Below are 20120 nucleotides of genomic sequence, written 5' to 3' on the forward strand. Positions count from 1 at the left end.
TTCAGAATTATGTGCTGGAGGTTTTAAAGAAATATAATCATGAGGGAAAGGTGATTGCAGTTTCTGCAGACAACACGAACACCAATTTTGGTAGTAAGCAGAAAAAAGGAAAAAACAATTTGTTCTATAAACTGCAACAGAACACTAAATAATATAGTAGGTGTTAGCTGTCCAGCACATGTAGTGCACAATTCCTTACAAACTGGCTCAGATTGCCTACCCATCGACTGCCAATTTATTGTAGACAAAATCTACCAGCATTTCCATATATATACAGTAAGGGTTGAATCTCTGAAGTTATTCTGTAAGTTTATTGAAACTGAATACAAAACTGTACTTGGGCACAGCAAGACAAGGTGGCTATCTCTGCTACCAGCATTGGAAAGAATTGTAGAGATATTTCTTGCTTTGAAACCATATTTCATTTCCCTTGATAAGTGTCCTGTTATCCTTAAACAATTCTTTGATAACCCTGTGTCTATTGTTCTTCTACATTTTCTTGTTAGCCAGCTAAAACCTTCCTCCATGACAAATGTATTGAGAAACAAGAAATCACAATACTGGAAGTTTATCAAGAAATAAACAAATTATTGGGCAAATTACAACGTAGAAAATCTAAAAGATTTCTCACATCCTTTCTACATGAGACTCTAAGAAAGGTGGAAGAAGAGGGTGAAATTACTGTAGAACAATTTCATACTTATGCTGACATCTTCTATTACTCTTGCATTGGGTATATTAAAAATGGTGTTTACCATTTCTCACACCTTTTAAAGCATTTGACTGGGTTAATACTAAAAAGGAGCAGCTACAGTGGAAGGATATTCAGGACTGTTGTGTTTTTGTTAAAAGTATTGTACCAAATTTTCATGTGCACAGAACTTCATAAAAAGTGAAGAAGGAGACAAAGAAAGTGTTTACTGGTGTAAAATATTTGCTTATTTCAAAAGTAAAAACATTAACATGAAAAACATGATTGATTTGGTGGAGTTTTGTCTGGCAATTCCTGGGTCAAATGCTGCTGTGGAACGTGTGTTTTCGTTAGTGAATTCTTTGTGGTCAGATGAAAACAACAGAATGAAAGTTGAAACAGTGAGAGCCTTGCTCATTGTCAAAACACTTTAATGGTGTATTGTGTACTGACTTTTATGATACAATTTCAAGTGAAAATGCACTTCTTGATAAAGTACATAAAAGTGAAAAGTACAGCGATAGCAGAATAATTGTAAAAAGTGATTTGGGATCATCTGAGTGCACGTTGTAAAGGTAAACTTGTATGTGTATTAAATTTAGTCAATACAATATTTATGTCCCATTTTTTTCTTCATTGTACCAGGTTTTTCTCTAATTTATTTTAAATGTCCCCTTTTTCAATGAAAATGAAATGGACACCCTCGGGGGAGGGGGGGGGGGGGGGCAGTGTGAATGGAATAACAAGATTTCCGATATGAAGAACCAGCACACCAGTTAAGTTAAAAAACCATTAACGCAACTAGTGTGCTATTTCTTCACGTTGACATTCTTCAAAAACAGTTGCTGAAAATAATGAACAAAAATCTAAAAGACAAGACTGGTCGTTGTGGTGGGCGGAGTTGTAGGAGGGGAAATGCTGACATAATCGGTGCTTAGCACTAGCAACAGAAACTGCAATGTTTAGTTTCACCACGCAATTTTGACACTACAACTGCTAGATTGCTGGCATTTGCTGGAGGAAGGGGGGATTCGACATGAAGTGTTCTGGGCAAATCTGATATGTGAAGAAACCGAACGATGGACCCATCACACAGCTTTCAATGTGCCACTTACAAGCTGTTACAAAAGCGGTTATCGTCAAGCGTGAATGTGCGTCTTTTCGTTTCAATTTTTGCTCCAAGGTGAATAGGCAGGCTGCTGTATCTGAGAGTCAAAAGACAAATAATGTGTCAACAAATAGACTGCTTATAAGCCAATATCAGTAAGCACTATACACCACTGCACTGCTTTTGACCAACATTCAAAAAACATTCTTCAGAATATGGTAAAAGCACTGGCTTTATGCTTCACAAAAACTAACCTGTAACAGTGAAAGTTAATTATGCTACTTGAGAGAGAATTTTTCAGCATTAACAGGACTGTCATCTTGATATCTCTACTAAATAAACTTAAGTGTTCCGAGACTGTTGGTTGTTTACACAACACAAAACATGTAAATGGAGATCCTGGGATAACATTTTCCTCTATGAATTAATGTTGCTGTGCAAACAGTAAAAACAATCCTTGGAATCATCAGAAGATGAAAAATAAAACAACAATCCATAGCACCATCAGGAGACGAAGAATAAATTAAAACCTTGTTGTTCTATCCAATTGCAAGTCTCAAGAAAGGAGCTGTTTCAGTATTGACATGCATATTTTATTTGTGCTTTGTTTTAACTAAATAAAACACAAATTGCAGCAATACATAGCAATGAAAATACACTGACATGAAAATGTTCAGAAGAACATTATAATTATATTTTCCCCTGAGACATTTAAGTCTCTTCTTCATCTAAAGATAATGATCAAAGCAGAAGAAATGAATTAAAATTTGTGCTGCGGCTGAGACTCGAACCTGGGTCTTCTTGCTTGCTAGGCAGAAATGCTAACCATTACACCACCACAGTTCTGCACGAACTACTCAAGTTGAGTGCCTTCCCCAACACAAACTGCAATTCATGTCTTCAGATTATTTTCCCTTACATTGTCACTATTGCCAGGGCTCTCCGGCATTGGAGACAATGTAATGAAAAATAAGCTGAAGACGTGAATTGAAATTTGTGTTGGGAAGGGCACTCAACTTGAGTAGTTCGTGCAGCAATGTTGACATAGTGCTGTGGTAGTGTAATGGTTAGCATTTCCGCCTTGCATGCAAGAAGACCCAGGTTCGAGTCTCAGCCGCAGCACAAATTTTAATTCATTTCTTCTGCTTCAATCATTATCTTGTTCAAAAGAAGATAAATTTGTGACTTTCTTTGTGAATGGACATACTACCTCTTTGTAAACTACATAAAAATACAAAATATTATTCCCTGGATTCTCTTACATAGTAATGACACGAAATTTTGAAATACCAGTAAGGAAAAAATGTATTCCATTTGATGCATGTAAACAACAGAGCAATGCAATAAAACACAGGGGCACACTCACTTATCAATCTTATTCACTTTCTCATTTATACGATCTAAAAGATTGAATACAGCACCATTCAATGGATGACATCTAGTAACAAGGTCTGAATTTACGTAATCTTATAAATAACTGGACCTTAGTCTTGCTTTCTTCCCCTTCTGCACCCTGCCAAACATTTCAGCAAAATTTCCTCCTCACAGTCTAATTACATAGTTACTTCATTATAATAGAAGGAAACATTCCACGTGGGAATCCAACAATTACGTTTGTTATTGTCACTGTTGCATTTCGAAATCTTTTCTGTCGAAATATGTCTGCTTGTGTCTGTATGTGTGGATGGATATGTGCGTGTGTGCGAGTGTATACCTGTCCTTCCCCCCCCCCCCCCCCCCCCCTAAGGTAAGTCTTTCCGCTCCCGGGATTGGAATGACTCCTTACCCTCTCCCTTAAAACCCACTTCCTTTCGTCTTCCCCTCTCCTTCCCTCTTTCCTGATGAGGCAACAGTTTGTTGCGAAAGCTGAATTTTGTGTGTGTGTTTGTTTGTGAGTCTATCGACCTGCCAGCGCTTTCGTTCGGTAAGTCACTTCATCTTTGTTTTTATATACATAGTTACTTCTGAAGTCATCATATTTATTCTCCGGATAATCTCTTTAACCCAGCACCAAATTGCCAGATATGTTATACCAAGTTTATATTCCACTTAGGTGCTTCTCTGCAGTGGTACATATTCCCCACACTATTACTAAAATATAAGTTAACTATCCCTTTAGGCGTGTGTCCACTAGTAACTTCTGCAACTGCTTGCTGAGGTGTTTACATTAGAACAAAAACTTGCACGAGTTCACTTTTGCAAGTCAATTGTGCAAATTAATTTCAGGAACTTACTGCAAGTACTTGCAGAAGTGTCTCCACTAGAGTTGCTTCATGCGATAGACAAGTGCAAGTATATAGGGTTATGCTTACAAACCAGAGCAACTGCCACTGTTGTCGGATTATTATTACCACTACTGAAGTAAAACCGTGACGAAAAACAAAAAGTTACAAAAGAAAGAAATTTTGGGGTAAAGTTATGGGTACAGAGGTGCACATATTTAAACTGTCAAAAAACACCAATGAAGGAAATAAAATCAGAGGACTTCATACACATTAAAAACATCTGAGATTGCTATATGCAATTTTCAAAAACACATTGTCTATTGTACACTAAATTGTTCAAAACCAGGATGCAAAGCAGTATCACCAAGAAATGACCTTTCAGTTATTCCAATTTTTGCACAAAGCATTTATTACTTTTATAAATGTAATGCATTTACATTTGTGTTAATACTGAAAAATCAGCTAAAATTTAAAGATGTGTGTACTGCCATTCTACTTCCCCTTCTGGTGAAACAAAGTAATCAGTAAATTCATTTCACACTGCCTTGGCTTACAGTGGCCAATTATACAGTATATGTTTATGGATTCCCTTGGTACATTTGTTTCCGTTCAACTGTCTTGGTGCCACTCTCCTTTTCAATACTGACATTTTCGTACAGTACTGAACGCATGAAACACCAGTTTGGGAAAAACTTTCAGCTACTGGCAAGTTTTCAGAGTACTCACAGCAAGATGCAAGAAATTGTTTCCATTAGCTTCCAGAAGCTACTACTGCAGACTGATGAAAACTTGTGGAAGTCGAATTGCTGCGGCTATTTCCATCTCAAATAACCCACAGAAGCAGCTCATGCGAGTAACTTGCAAAAGTTGCTAGTGGACATGCGCCTTTAATAATGAATGGCCTTCCTGTTGCAACAGTCATAGTTAAAGTATGATGTCATGTACACAAACTGTCTGAATAGGGTAAACTTCATTCTGCATGCTATCATAATTTAACTATTTGTGTTTTGTATTTTCTCGGGGAAGAGATTGGAGACCAGCACAGCAGTGGCCTGAACCAGGATGGAAAAGCATTTGTAAACTCCCTCAGACTGCTCAGCGTTAATCCTACCCTGTGCATTAAACTACATTGTATTCTCAATGCACAATTTTTCCTGGTTTGCTAGGAAATTTGTTACTTTGCAGTATTCATCTTATGGATGTTATTCACCATCAAAGTTGATACTTATGTACACAATGTGGTGACTATAGCCTCTGCTTCTACTGCTGCCACTAATGCCCTCCCCAGATGAATATAGTGACAATCATCTACAAGCACACGTTCATAGACCAAATGGCCATGTGTGCTAGACAGTATCGACCTTCACCCCCATCTATGTCACAAGCAAAGTTATTTTATCCAAGCTACGAATATCAAATAGAGTCGCTCCTCTCAGACAGCAGATTCCTTTGTAAGCTTGTGGCCACAATATCACATACTCACAGACCAAGGTGCAATGGGGCAGGAGCTGGTGACAGACATCAAGCACAGAGAGCAGCATGTTCCACTGTGCTCATGCCACTCATGAGACTCATTCACACTTAAATGCTGTTGGTAACAGTACACTACACTCTCAGTAATTCGGCCCTCAGTAGTCCAGTCTCTCAGTAATCCGGCACATATCCAAAAACACACAATGAATTGCCCTGCGCAACAATGATTACTTAAACAATGCTTTATATACTGTATTTGAAATTGTAGCTTTCTTTACAGTTCAGAATCATGTCTTGTAAAGGGAAACACGTCACGCTAGACTTGAAACAGAAACTCGTAATTTTAGACAAGTGAAATCGAGGTTCTTCACAGAAAGCCACTGCTGTCGAGTTCAATGTTGAACGAGCAACTATTTATGACATCAAAAAGAAAGATGCTATTCGACAGTACTCAACACAAATGGATAGTGAGTTGGGAAAATGGAAGGTTAAGTGAAAGAGAGGAAATGAAGAACTGGACGTAGCTGTTTACAGATGGTTCATACAACAACACAGTAAAGGAATTCCAATCAGTGACCTGATTATAAAGGAAAAAGCAACTGCATTTAACAAATGACTTGGTGGTAGTAACTTGTTTGCAGTGTGTGAAGGTTGGCTATGAAACTGGAAAAAACGACATGGCATTTGGCAGCTGCCAGTCACTGGGGAAAGTGGCTCAGCTAACGATAAGGATGCCGATGAGTTTGTAAGGAAGATACGGAAGATAATGGAGGAAGAAGATTTAACTGCTGATGCCTCGTATAATGCTGATGAAACAGGATTCTTTTACAAGATGCTTCTTTCAAAAACATTAGCGGCCAACAACGAGAAGGAAGCTCGTGGTTACAAGTAATAGAAACAGCGTGTAACATTAATGGTGTGTTGTAACGCAAATGGGAGTCATAAACTGCCACTTATGATGATTGGAAAATCCCAACATCCATATTGTTTTCAACACAATGACAAATACTCTACCAGTGCAGTATTGCACTCAGAAGAAAGCACGGATGGGCAGACAAATATTCTCTGTGGTTCTAAGAAATGTTTGTACCAGCATTGAGAAAAGAGCTGAAGAAGAAAAAGCTTCCACTGAAAGCTATCCTTATAATTGGCAAAGTTCCCAGTCATCCTTCTTCAGATGTATCTCTTAAGTCCGATGGTATACAAGCACTCTTTCTCCCACCCAATGTGACAGCCCTAATTCAGCCCATGGAGCAGGGAATGTTGGAATTAATTAAAAGTCATTATCGACATTCACTTATCTCCTTGTTGAACAAAAGTGAAAATGACTATTGAGACTATGCTGAAGCGGTGGAAAGCAATTAACATACGTGATATTGTTTTTCAAGCAGCCGAAGCATGAAATAAAATGGAGAGCGCTACCGTAATGAAGAGCTGGAGAAAATTGTGGCCATCCATTGATGTCGAGTTGGATCCAGTAGCGAGTGACAGCGATGAGCCAGTCAATTCGGAATCATCAATTACTTTGTACACTGACATGTTCCGCAACCTTCCAGGAGGAGAAGAAATTGATAATGCGTTACTAAGTGGCTGAATGAGGAAAACTGTGATACGGACCAAACTTTAACAGGTGAAGAAATAATCAAAAGCATGTAAGAAAGTAGTGATGAAGAAGAGGACACAGGAGGGAAGAGCATGAAGATTTCTCACATTGCTGGTGCTGAAGCTGCCGAGGTCTTCCTGGAGTACATCCTGCAACAACCAGATACATGCAGTACTGATGAGATGCTTGTAAAGTGGTTGCGTGATAAAGCATGCCACCATCACGTATCATCATTGTGACAGTTAAAAATTAGGGACATGTTTCATAGTGAGTGATACAACTGTGTAATTATGTACAGTATATTGTACACTCAAGGACTAAGTTTTATTTGAAAATGTATATATTTTTGGATTTAATAAAGTATATCCTCTATGTTTTAAAATTGTATCCATCGGTCTATGTTTTCAAAATAAATGAATAAAATACAGTTCAGACACTCAATAATTCGGCACTTCTGCTACTCTGGCACCCATATGTGCCAGGAATGGCCAGATTAGCAAGAGTCTAGTGTATTATGATGACAAAGAAAGATGTTCTACAGCTATTAGCAGACAAAACTTACTTTCTACTACACAGACGCTGAATAAGTTGGGGAAGTATCAGCTGGGAAAATTTCCAGCTAATCATTTCTAATTTTGTTAGGAATTTGTGCAAGTGAATAACAGATGAATCAGGTACCTAATCCATTGCTTTGGATTTTCCTGCAGTTTTACTTGTTTACTTTTACATCACTTGAAACGAGACTGCATAAGTTTATTTTCAAACCTCTTATAGTTCTGAACAGTGCCATGCTAAAAGTATGAGTAAACATGCATTTCTTTTGCTCATTGTCTTATTTAATTTCCCTCAGTTACATATACAGTTAAAAAGCTAAACTGCAATTGAAGGTTCAGGTATAGAAGATGGAATGTAAAATAAATTCCAGTAACAGATTTAGAAAAAGCTTTCATTCAATTTCACTGGAAAATTTTAATAACTTGTCTTAATTAACAAAGGAGTTGTCCAACTTTCAGCATGTAAAAGTTATGGGAATAAGTAGCATCATATTTTTGTCTTTGCCCTCTAGCTTAATAAAATTTGCTTCACTACCTTGAAGTGGCAAGATAACGAGATAGGGAGCTGTATTTGGCAGAACACGTGTTTCTCAATACTATTCTTAATTTCAAATAGTGACTGAAACCAATACTGTTAGTCCAGTGGGTTATGTTCAAGTGCTAAAGAGAAGGATGTGAAGGATTACTCTTATGTCACATATTGAGGAATAGTCAGAGCACAGTCATGACATAGTTTCAGAAAATGAGTATTATTACAGCAGACAAAAGTTTTGCTTCTAGGCACAAGCGGAATGAATGAAAATTGTAGCTGTTTCCAGATACTGTGACATTTGGAAGCAAAAGTGCTACCAAAATATTATGATAATCAAACAAGCTATTCATTAAACATGTTCTAATCACACATGCCATTTCTACAGCAGGGCAGTCGACATTGACACACTTTGCCAATTTTCCGCCCACTACCAGTATGCTCGAGTTGTCTCATTCATGAGGCCCTGTACTCTAGCAACGAGTTTCTCGCTACTCCATTCCCATGTAGCTACTGATGTCACATGTAATGAGCAAGCTTGATGTTCATGCTGCCCACCTCTAGTATCCAACTTCCTTCATTTGAAGAGAAATTGCAAGAATGTCAAAGAAATATACAAAGAAACTGCATTTTTTCCTGTCAGCAGTTTTTGATAAATTTGCATACAATTCGCTTCATTTTTCCTCTCTCTTCCTGCAATCTATCGTTTTCTTACGAATGCACAAGGGTCGAATGTCAAATATTATGACAGTGGATTCTAAATAAGAATTACTTTGTACTTAATGGGAGAATGTTTCTAAGGGGCTAAAACTACTTAAAAGGAACAGAAAGGTCCATTAATCATAACTTATTTCAATTTAATGTTGTCCCTTTGTAACCACATTCAATCAAGTCCACATCTGAAAGCAGATTCCTCAAGGAATTTAACAAAGTCCAGACAATACAGAACTGCATCCTGGACAGAAAATGCTATTTATACAAACATTACATATGCCTACATTACAAGCATAAGAAACTTCAAGAATGTTCCAGAAATGATACATACTGAATAAGAAATATTTGAAGATGATGAAGTTCGAACTGTTGACCCACAGTAATCTAGCCAGCAATGCTAACTGCTATTCCACACTGCATGCAGCACAGCGCACGGCAATATGAATACCGCTATTTCTACACAGAGTGGGAAAAAATTTACTACCTGACAGGCACTATATCATATAAATTAAGAACGAAATAATATCTTTAACCATAACAAGGAAAAACATTTGTTGGTTTTAAGAAACTATGTTTGAAAAATAATTTTAATACCCAGAATGAATCTTTCACCCTGCAGCAAAACTATGCACTGTTTTGGAACTTCGTGGCAAATTAAAACTGTGTGCTGGACTGGGGCTCAAAACCAGAATCATATCTTTTGTGGGCCATATTATGACTGATTCTGTTATCCAGGCACAACTCACAACCCAGAGAGGACAGGTGACGAAATTTGTCTGGATGTCGGTAAGAGCTAAGTCCGTGAAAGAGAATAGTGCAGACTGAAGTCTTGATCAGGAACATAGATTTATCAGGAACTTCAGACATTATGAAACTGCTAGTATATTGTCAGTTATATTAAGAAAATTAAAAAAGTTTCCACTCCTATGGTCTGTTATTATCCAACCAAACATTTAATCTGTTTTGGCATACCTTCATATACTCTTTCAATTACAAACAGTATTCCCCAAGAATATGCTTATGTTTGTGGCATGTCTTTCATCAAATGACTTCTTCCTACAATTTATCACTTCCTACTACAGCACCAGCACTACCAACACATAGTGCATTGGATGGCAATTTCACACTGGTTACCATCTCTCCCGTCTCCTCTGCCCATCCTCCAATCTCCTCACCACCTTGTGGGATAGAACTAGAGGTAAAAGGAGGAAATACCTACCAGTTAACCACATCTCCCGAGGAGCTCTAAGCAACTGGCACTTGAGAATATAAAATTACCATTTAAACAACTTTTGTTTGTACTGAGAATAATGAGAACAAGAACAACAGTTTGAGTTGACTTGATCTACATCATATAACAGTACAAAAGTACAGCAAATGGCCACAAATACACGCATTTAAAAAATAAACGAATACTGAAACTAACAATAATGAAGAAAGAGTAGGGTTTAATTATCCCACTGCCAAAGAGGTCATTACAGACAGCAAAGTATGGAGAAGAAAATCACTTGTGTCCTTTTCAAGGAAACCATCTTGGCATTTGCCTTAAGCAATTTGAAGACACCAAAGGAAACCTTAATTTGAATGGTTTGACAGGGATTTGAATTGCTGTCCTGAAAGCAAAACAAGTATCTCACCAATGACAAACTCAAATGGCATGTATTATAGTATAGAACTGCAACTTTCTCTTAGAGAAACTCTAAACAGTCAAGAAAAAAATTGTGAATATACCTTATAACTGACACTACATATGCTGCAAAGTTAAAGTCTTACAGGTATGCCGCAATCCCAAATCTGGCAAGATCTGGAGGATAACGATAATTTTGACTCAGGAATTGTTCAAGCATTTTCAAGAAACACTAAAATGCTGTGTTTGCAGCAGACATTTAATAATTGGCTAAGTTGTTTACAAGGCAACAAAAGTGAAGAAGAAAAGTTAGTCACGAAGTACCTATGCTAGAATGACCAAACATACCTTAATGCATCTCCAGCTGGATATTAGTAGCTACAACATTTTCCTCACGGCAACATACCTGAATTCTTTGTGGCAATCCATACAAGACACTTGGGGAGCATTACGACACTGAAGTGCATAATGTTTCTCAACCTTATTTTTCTTTAAGGATGCACCACAGTGGCTGCAGATGAAAAACACCATCCCTGCAATAAACAGCCAGTTAGTACTTTTGACGAATATGTAACAAGCTTCATCAATGAGTGACTGTTCGAACAGGCATCATATGATCAACTCAACGAACTTTCACACATGCATCTATATTCTTTGAAGTACATAAAGAACATCACATTCTCTTCATTGACACAAATAAGACAGTAAAAAGAAAATATACACAATGTGAAAAGTAAGACAAGATGAGGTAGTACATTCCATCAGACAGAAAAATCACTCCGGAAGAATTTATGTTCAGGGTTTATCTTTGACAGTTCTAAGGCGGACATGAGCAGAATAAAATGGCTATTGAAATCAACAGGAGAGATCGTTTATGGCTGATGAAATAGAAGCGACCAGGACAGGACTGGCAGACACACAAACAGAAGGGAATGTGATCGCTCATGTTTAGAAATGTTTTCCTTCACCATGCAATGACAAATGGGAAATATGTATGATTAAGATGGATGGTATTCACTGAATCATAAGAGAGAATAGTTATAGGTGGCCCAACAATGACAATCAGTAACAGAGATATCCAAAAACATAAACAGAACTGCAGTCACTGATTATAGATATGAGAACTAAGAATGGTTAAAAATCACAGGCTGCTAATAGGAGTCAAACAAGAAATGCAAAGAAATGAATGAAGATTACTGCACAAAACTGAGGAGTGTGGTGTATAGGAAATTTCACTTGACATACAGAATTCAAATGAGCCCACGATACCATGAACACTCACAATTCCAACAACCAGTACTGAAAATTTCACTTGATCTATAGAGCTCAAATAAAACACATGATACTACAAAATCGCACACAACTCGACAAATCTGGTATTAACATGTCACTTGACTTATATAGCTAAGACAAAATCTACCATACCATAAAACCAAAACTCACCGATAGCCTATAACCATATCAAAATCCAAACCTCACCGATATAGGTAAAACAAACTCCACGACACCTACCAACCACAACCCAAAATACACTGCCGGGATGAAGGTGGGAATACCATTTTAAGGTTTCCAATTCAGTCAAGATTTATTGTTGCAGCAGCACATACATGAAATTATACCATTTACAGATCTATAACACAAGTAGTTCATAAATAACAGATATGGATGTTTCAGGACGGGTCAATATTAGTATGTGGTGGCAATGCAGGCACTGACTCTGGCATCTCGCTGATTGTACAAATGGCAAATACTGCTCTGGGATACATTAAACCATGCTCCCTTGACCTGTTCATGTACTTCTGTAAGAGCTGTTGGTTGACAAGTCACTTCTTATTTCATCAAACCCCACATGTGATCAATTGGAGTATGGAGACTGTGCTGACCAGGGAAGCCATTGCATGTCTTGCAGAGCACATTGAGCATCATAGGCAGTATGCGGGCAAGCATTTTCTGGTTGCATAAAGACATCACTTTCATGTTGCAAGAAGAAGAGCAAAATAATGGGACAGCAACATTCTGCACGTACTAAGCACCAGTTAATGCCACCTCTAGAAACACAAAACATGAACAACAGCTGTAGCTTGTCACACCCCAAACATGAGGCCAGCAATGGGGGGCCAGTGTGCCTTGGATGGATGCACTCTACAAGACAGCAATCACCAGGTCTATGTTGTGCATGCCAACGACCACCACTTGCATGCATATGGAATCTGCTTTTGTAGCTGAAGACCACAGCATGCCGAACCATCTTCCCAGTGACCGTCTGATGGCACCAATCTAGCCGTGCACATCTGTACTGTGGCATGAGTGGAAGATGGGCTAGAGGTGAGCGGGCCCGTAGTCACACTGCTAATAATTAGTTCGCAACAATTTGTGTTGACACATCTGGGCTCACATGCCCCCTTATCTATGGTGTGGTAGCTGTACTACCTGTCATTGCTGCCCTTACAACACGATGATCCTAGCGGGTGTCTGTGTTGTGTGGGCGACTGTTTGTGACAATGTCCATGTAACAACCGATACTAGCATTGTTGCACAACTGATTCAGCACATCCAACTTGGATAGCAATTCACCGAAAGGGCCATCCTGCCACTTGGAAGGCCATGATTTGACTCCTTTCAAACTCGCTTAGTTGGCTGTAGGATGCACGAGTGCATCTCCGTGGCATGGATGCCTGCTTACTTCACACATCTGCACCAAATTGAGCCTTCTCACAGTGAGCATTCACTATTAAATGGTAGATACAGATAGCACTCTGGTAGCTATGCCATTACGCTCTGTGTTGGCAGACAATGTTGAAATCATTATCAGTATATCTACCATTGCCCAGGTGGCTGGCATATGCCATCATCGGATCAAAATCAAAGTCATCTTACCAAGGGTTCCCCCCCCCCCCCCCCCCTCCCCAGCAATGCATTTACCAACAACTAACAACGCAACCTAAAATTATATCAAAGATTGTGTTAACATAAATTCCAACGTACTACAGAAAACATGCAATTATGGGGTTAACCGAAGCGTCCGATTCCACCCGTTGGCTTTGAACTGTGATGTAAGGCTCTTGTGGTGTGTGACATCACGACGGCGCCGAGTTTAGTTTGTGAGAGTGACGTGTTTGTACGTGTTGTTTTGATATGATCGGTGGTGCTCTGGTGGTGTGTGTATGTGTTAGGTCATGTTTTTGCTTTAGTTTGCGTGTTTATAGGTGGCGTATTGTTGTGGTCAGTGGTTCTCTCTGGTGATGTTTATGGTTAGTGTGTTGTGTGGCGTATGGAGTTCATTTGCGTGGTAGCATTGCATTGTGTGGTATCGGTGGCGACTGTGCTTTCAGCGGAATACTTTTCAGTGAGTTAACGATTTTGGTTTTGTTATGTCAATGTTATTGTAGTTTTTTTTTCTATTTGTCCTGCGTGAATTTGGTGAATCGCTTTGTTTATGTCTTTGGTAGGTGTGGATAAGACTGACAAGGCCAACAGTTTTCGGTTGTCAGTGATGATGGGGGGACAGTGCATTGTCTCTAATAAAATTTCTTCGGCTATTCAGCCTGTTGGCTGAAGCCGTGAAGTGTTCAGTGTGTCGTGAATAAATGAGGCTTACTAAAGTTCCGGTGTCTCGGATCAGGGACGGCTATATGTGGAGATGTCATAAGGATAACAGGTCAAGGGAAGTGTTCGATTCTAATTTTGTTGGTTTGTTGTGTTTTTTGAGGTAGTGATGATTGTGGGACGTGGTTGTAGTTTTGGGTTTCATGATTTGGTATCGATAGTTGCTGTTGACCTATACAGGTCAAGGTAAGTGTTCAATTACAGTGGATACTGTATTTAGTTAATTTTGGGAAGGTTGTGGTCATTTTATTTTATAGTTTTTGTCGTTTGGTTTAGTGGTGTGTGTTTAGTTTGTTCCCACCCAAAAACCTTCAATTTCCCTAGCTTGCTCCCATTAGTTTCATTATATTTTTGGAGGAATATATATTTTATGGTTTTTCGATCTAATTTTGTGTTTGTTTTTCATGTTTACGTTATGACTTCATAGCCGCGATATGGGAGTAGTTGTGAATGGTCGTTTCTGCCATATTGGTGACGTCATTGGTCAAAGAAGACACGTGGAACCAGATGTTTCCATTAACCCCAATTATGCACATCAACACACATATTGTACATTCTACAATAAAAAAGTAAAACCATACAAACAAACTTATCAACCAAAATCAGCTGATACATAACCCCATAAACCTCACAACATAAAAAATATAAACACAATCTCTTGAATGGCCAACTTACACTCCTCAAATCAGGAAACCCAATAGAACGCCAAACCCAACAGGACGTCACTACAGTGCAGAGTTTTTTTGAGTTGGTTATGTTTGTAGATGCCGTGTTATATTTGATAATGCACTATGGTGGTGAATGTGCTGAGTTTAATGTGTGGTATTGGGTTCATCCGAGTTTTGGTTCAAGAGGAAGTAACTTTCATCAATCTCACACCTTCTCCACAAAACCTAACACTTCACACACTGAGTAATTAAACCAATTAACTGTAGGAAGTAAATCATGTGCAACATGTCACCACCCCCCCCCCCCCCGCCCGAAATGCAGCATGCAGAGACCTTCTCGTAAACTTCAGTGTCATACACATAACAAAAAATTACATCTCCATTCATAGACAATACTCTGCACTAATAATTCCAAACCCAAAAACGAATCTATTGTCTGTAACTACCAACATCAAAATAACAGGTCAACAGAAGCATCTAATTCCACCCGGCAGCTATGACCTGTGACACTAGTGTCATGGTGCACGACGTCACTACAGTGCAGAGTTTTTTTGAGTTGGTTATGTTTGTAGATGCCGTGTTATATTTGATAATGCACTATGGTGGTGGATGTGCTGAGTTTAATGTGTGGTATTGGGTTCATCTGAGTTTTGGTTATCATAGCGCTAATGTGGTTTTCAGTTTCGGTAGTTGGTGAGATAATGTGGGTTGTGGAAGTGTTTTCAGTGGGTTATTAACGTTTTTTGTTTGAGTGTTTGGTATATTTGTTAGGTCTGATTAGCTTGGTGTTTGTTGTGCGAAAAGTTGTTAGGTCTGATTGGTTTAGTGTTTGTTGTGCGGAAAGAAGTCTAATCTTTTATTGCGCTTTTTAAGTTAAATTTGGATATGACAGTGAAGTCCAAGAGTGTATCATTACAATCTCAGTTGGGTAATGATATTGCAGTACATGTTAGGTGTCACGTTTGTGGTAACAACGTGAGGTTGGTGAGAGTTCCAGCGGTTCAGATCAGGGATAACCAGTGGTTTTGTTTGCATAGCTGAATGTTGTAATTTAATTTTTTTAATTATTTCATTTGGGATGGTGTGGTGTTTTGTTCTTTTTGTATATTTAGCTTGTTCCAGCCCTATACTCCCAATTTTCCGCGGTTGTCCTGTTAGTTTCATTTTACTTTAGGAGTAGACATTGTGTCAATTTCATTTTTGTTTGCATTCATTGGCATGGGTCAAAGCAGATGGGGTGTACTGCAAACTATTGTTGGCCTGATTATAGTTTGATGTCCACCCAAAAAAAATGACAATTGTGCTGTGTGTGATAACTAGGTGGTGATGCATTTGAAAAGTACATATTGGACTACACGGTTATGCTCTCTGTGTGGGATGTTTGTTTCTGAATTGCTTTAATGCTATTCTTTGTACTTCTTGAGTAGTGTTTGTGTAAATAATACTGGAAAAGCTTGTATCTATTTGTTAGCAAGTTATTTTGGCATTACAGAAGTGTCAGATTCCACTCCGCAAGAATATACAAGAAAACTGGCAGTATTTTCTTCAATGAAACAATTATGGCTTTCACCTTAATTGATTTAAGGACACCATGAAAAATCTACGGGGCCTGATTATTCCAACTGCATGTCCACTATCATAATTTTGGACCGTAGTCAGTCAAATATAAACAGAGAGGAGAATTAAGCAAGACAGCATTGAAAAGGCAACAAAAACATGACAATGTCTGAATGAGGAACAAAGTGGAAACTACATATTAAAAGAAAGCTGGATAAGAAATCTGAAGAGAATGTACATTTGATAGATTTTTACATAGTTCAGTAGATTTAAAATTCAAATTCATAGGCAAAATTGAGGTGGACATAGTCAATTCATTGTAGATTCAATGCATTACCTTAACCACATGGCAAATGTCCATCAGAGAGAAACGATGTATGATTTGATAATACTCAAGGGAAATACGGAAGCGTCCGATCCCACCCGTCTACTTTGACCCATGACGTCACAAATATGGCGGAAACAAAAACAAACACACACACTTTCCACAAGAAGCCTAATGACACTAACGGGACAAGCGCGGGAAATGGGGTGTTTTGGGTGGGGGGCAAACTAAATATAAACAAATTTAGACGCCTTGCGTAGCTACAACGTGTAAGTGAAGACAGCCATGCATGAATACCCACCCACCTCCCCAGGGGTCGTAACCCCTGCAACCCATAGAAGATAAAGATGCTTCAGTAGCTGATTAGTGTTTTTTGTCTTTTTTAAAAAAATCTCACGGGATAGAACGAACAGATCAGAAAGATAAATATAATAAACTAAAACAGAAATTCGAGGAAACAGATAATTAAAATAAGTAATAAGTGTTTTTAAATTAAAAAAAAAATCTCACGAGATAGAACGAACAGATCAGAAAAGTAAATAAAATAAGATAAAACAGAACTGGAGACAGCCACACTCAAACCAAACTCCGCGCCGTCATGATGTCACACACAACAACACCCTTACGTCACGGGTCAAAGCCGACGCGTGGGATCGGACGCTTCTGTCGACCCTACTCAAGGCATCAATCAGAAAATATAAAGCAAGTTCCAGTCATTAGGCCTACTATAACAGGATGTACAGAGGCCAAAGAAGTTAAAAACAACTTGAACAGAAAGAGCCTTTGTAGAAAATAAAGCAAGCAACACTAACACTTCTGCAGTATAAGCTCCTTAACTCTGCGGTCTTTTGCAGCAGGTGTATGTGGTCACGTTTTGATCATTGTTTGTTACATATAAACAGTTGGTCTTTCTAAGCTTGTTTAAGTCTGATAATTTACTAACTACATCTTTACAGCCTCTGAGAACATCTCCAGCATACGGCCTATGAGAAGAAATGTTAGGCACAGAGACATGCTCCAGACTGCAACCTAAAGCCTTATAGCTGAAACCACAGGACTAGTGTAGCAGAGGATACAACCCGTCGGCTTTGGACAATGACGTCACAAGTCGCCAAACGAGAAGCGATTCTTCTTAGTGTTGTAGCTCCCTTCAGTAGCTGATAAGTGTTTTTTGGCTTTTTAAAAAAAATCTCATGAGATAGAATAAACAGATCCACTTTATTAAGCAATCAGTAAAAAAACGAAACTGAAACATAACAGCAAAAGCGAAAATGGTAAACTGCTCTCTGGCGACTTGAGACGTCATTGTCCAAAGCCGACGGGTTGTATCCCCTGCTACACTAGACCCGAAACCACCATCGAAAGCTACAATGACATGAAGACATAAAAAAACAATTATAACCTATTTCGTCACATATTAAAAATGTTAAAACTAAAGTATGACAAGCATTTTTTGAATACTAACCAGCTCTGTTGGTGAGCAGAACGGTTTTAGAGGGAACTAGTGGAATGCTATGAAGGATGCTGTGGTTGCCTGGCAACACAAGCCAACGCTTGGTCATAATTGCTGTGTATTTGATTGGTGGATCAGTGCCCAAAAACAAGCGTTTTTTACAGAGAGAGAGTGTCAAGTCTACAGGGAAAGGACGGGGGGTAGAAATGATACACCCTTCAGAGAGAAACGGTTATTGCACGAACACCTAAAATCACTAAAGATAAAGCATTAACTCAGATCTGGAAGAGCCTGAAGAGTAGAGGAAATTGCCAATGGGCTTGTTATTGGAAAAGTTGCAACATTTAACTGTAGTGACTATAATAATCAAATTATTTGATTATGACGTCATAGTCACTATACTACTTGATGGTAGTATTTATCAAAGCTGAGAGCAGGAAGTACGATAATAGTAAATAATAACATCGAAATTCTGTTTGGCGGCACTGGCCAAATCATTATGTCACAACCTATAATTTATGAACTGATTATCTATCACTTCGCATAGATAACATTAGTGTCCTGGGAATTTTTTTTCAATTCTTACAAACTCACGCTGCCGAATAGCCACCTGAGAAAAAAACATACATAAGCGTAAGGAAGTCAACTAGCAGTATAGTGATACTTCAATCCCCGTAAAAAAAAAGAATAAATTAAAAAAAGTCTCTGAGCACTATGGGACTTAAATCTGAAGTCATCAGCCTCCTAGAACTTAGAGCTACTTAAACCTAACTAACGTAAGGACATCACACACATCCATGCCCAAGGTAGGATTCGAACCTGCGACCGTAACAGTCGCGAGGTTCCAGACTGAAGCATCTAGAACCGCCCCGGCCGCCAATCCCCGTAAAAACAAGGTACCAATTTGTATATACATCTCCGATTTTTGTACGTGTTTTTAGCCTTGAAAACTAATATACTGCAGCGCTCACACTATCGTCGACCCGCGCTTAGCACTTTCACTCAAACAAAAGTTTATGTTCGCTTACTTGGTACAGTACTCGGGGTGAAATTGATTCTTTGTGTGTTAATGACAGAGTTACAGCACCAAATAAATAATCTGCTTAAAACGCAACTGAAGAACCCTGAGCATAACAACCGTAATCCAGTTCCACTTTGGCCTGAAATTTGATGATGGAAAACGTATCACATAGAAATAAATTTTTCGAAACAATGTGAATTGAGAACTTCTAAAAACTTTCACGGATTTCAAGCAGTACTCACTTTGTCAATGTGTACGGTCTTCCTTCGAACACCACGTGTGTTCACCACAACAAATATTGCGCTTCGCCAAAGCTATCAACGGTGAAAGATAGAATTCAGGCTTTCACCGGATGTATCTATAAACGTGATTACACAGGCATTGGAAACTTGCAAATGAATGCACCCAACTCCTCACCTTTTATCAAAATTATGAAAGGACCTTACTTATTCACTTTCATACGAGTTAGCGTTACAGAAAAATTAAAAGTAGCTTAACTTAATGACCATCAGCAACAGCCGCTAGATGAGACTACACACATTCGAAGCCTGCACCAAATCTAAGCACTCTAAACCAATGTGAAGGATTTGGCAGGGGCTACTTTCCATTGTACAACGTATTAATGTTTATTCACGTTACATTTAAGAGTGGGGGAAGATTGGTTGACTGAATGCTTCTCCTCGCTGTTTGAAGTCCATACTTTGGTCCAGAGAGGTACCCATTAAACAGAAACACTCATTTTCAATAACGTGCCTGCAGCCACAAAAAATTTAACCACTAATAAAGTTCAGTTTAAGAGGAACCTAAAGGATTTATTGGTTGCCAAATGCTTGTGCTCCATTGATAAATTTATAAGTAGACCCAACTGACGTGCATATATTACTAATATTATTAAATAATATATTAGTTCCACCTGCTTTCTGTGCAAATTCAGCGGAGTCTACAGCTACATCAATACTCTACAAA

The 20120-nt window shown here is 38.5% G+C and overlaps 1 protein-coding gene across 1 annotated transcript in view; it reads right to left on the bottom strand.

Annotated features, from left to right (window-relative positions):
• LOC124794925 (cell growth-regulating nucleolar protein) overlaps positions 1 to 19528 on the bottom strand; it is a 66563-nt gene extending 47035 nt beyond the window's left edge. Inside the window, exons 1-2 of the mRNA XM_047258633.1 lie at positions 19397 to 19528; positions 10931 to 11057 (exon numbers count right to left, since the gene is read on the bottom strand). Coding sequence (XP_047114589.1) covers positions 10931 to 11055 — 125 coding nt within the window. The 5' untranslated portion in view covers positions 11056 to 11057; positions 19397 to 19528. The remainder of the gene's footprint in view (positions 1 to 10930; positions 11058 to 19396) is intronic.
• Between the last annotated feature and the right edge of the window lie 592 nt (positions 19529 to 20120).

The sequence above is a fragment of the Schistocerca piceifrons genome, chromosome 4 (genome assembly GCF_021461385.2).
Source record: "Schistocerca piceifrons isolate TAMUIC-IGC-003096 chromosome 4, iqSchPice1.1, whole genome shotgun sequence".
Lineage (NCBI taxonomy): Eukaryota > Metazoa > Arthropoda > Insecta > Orthoptera > Acrididae > Schistocerca > Schistocerca piceifrons.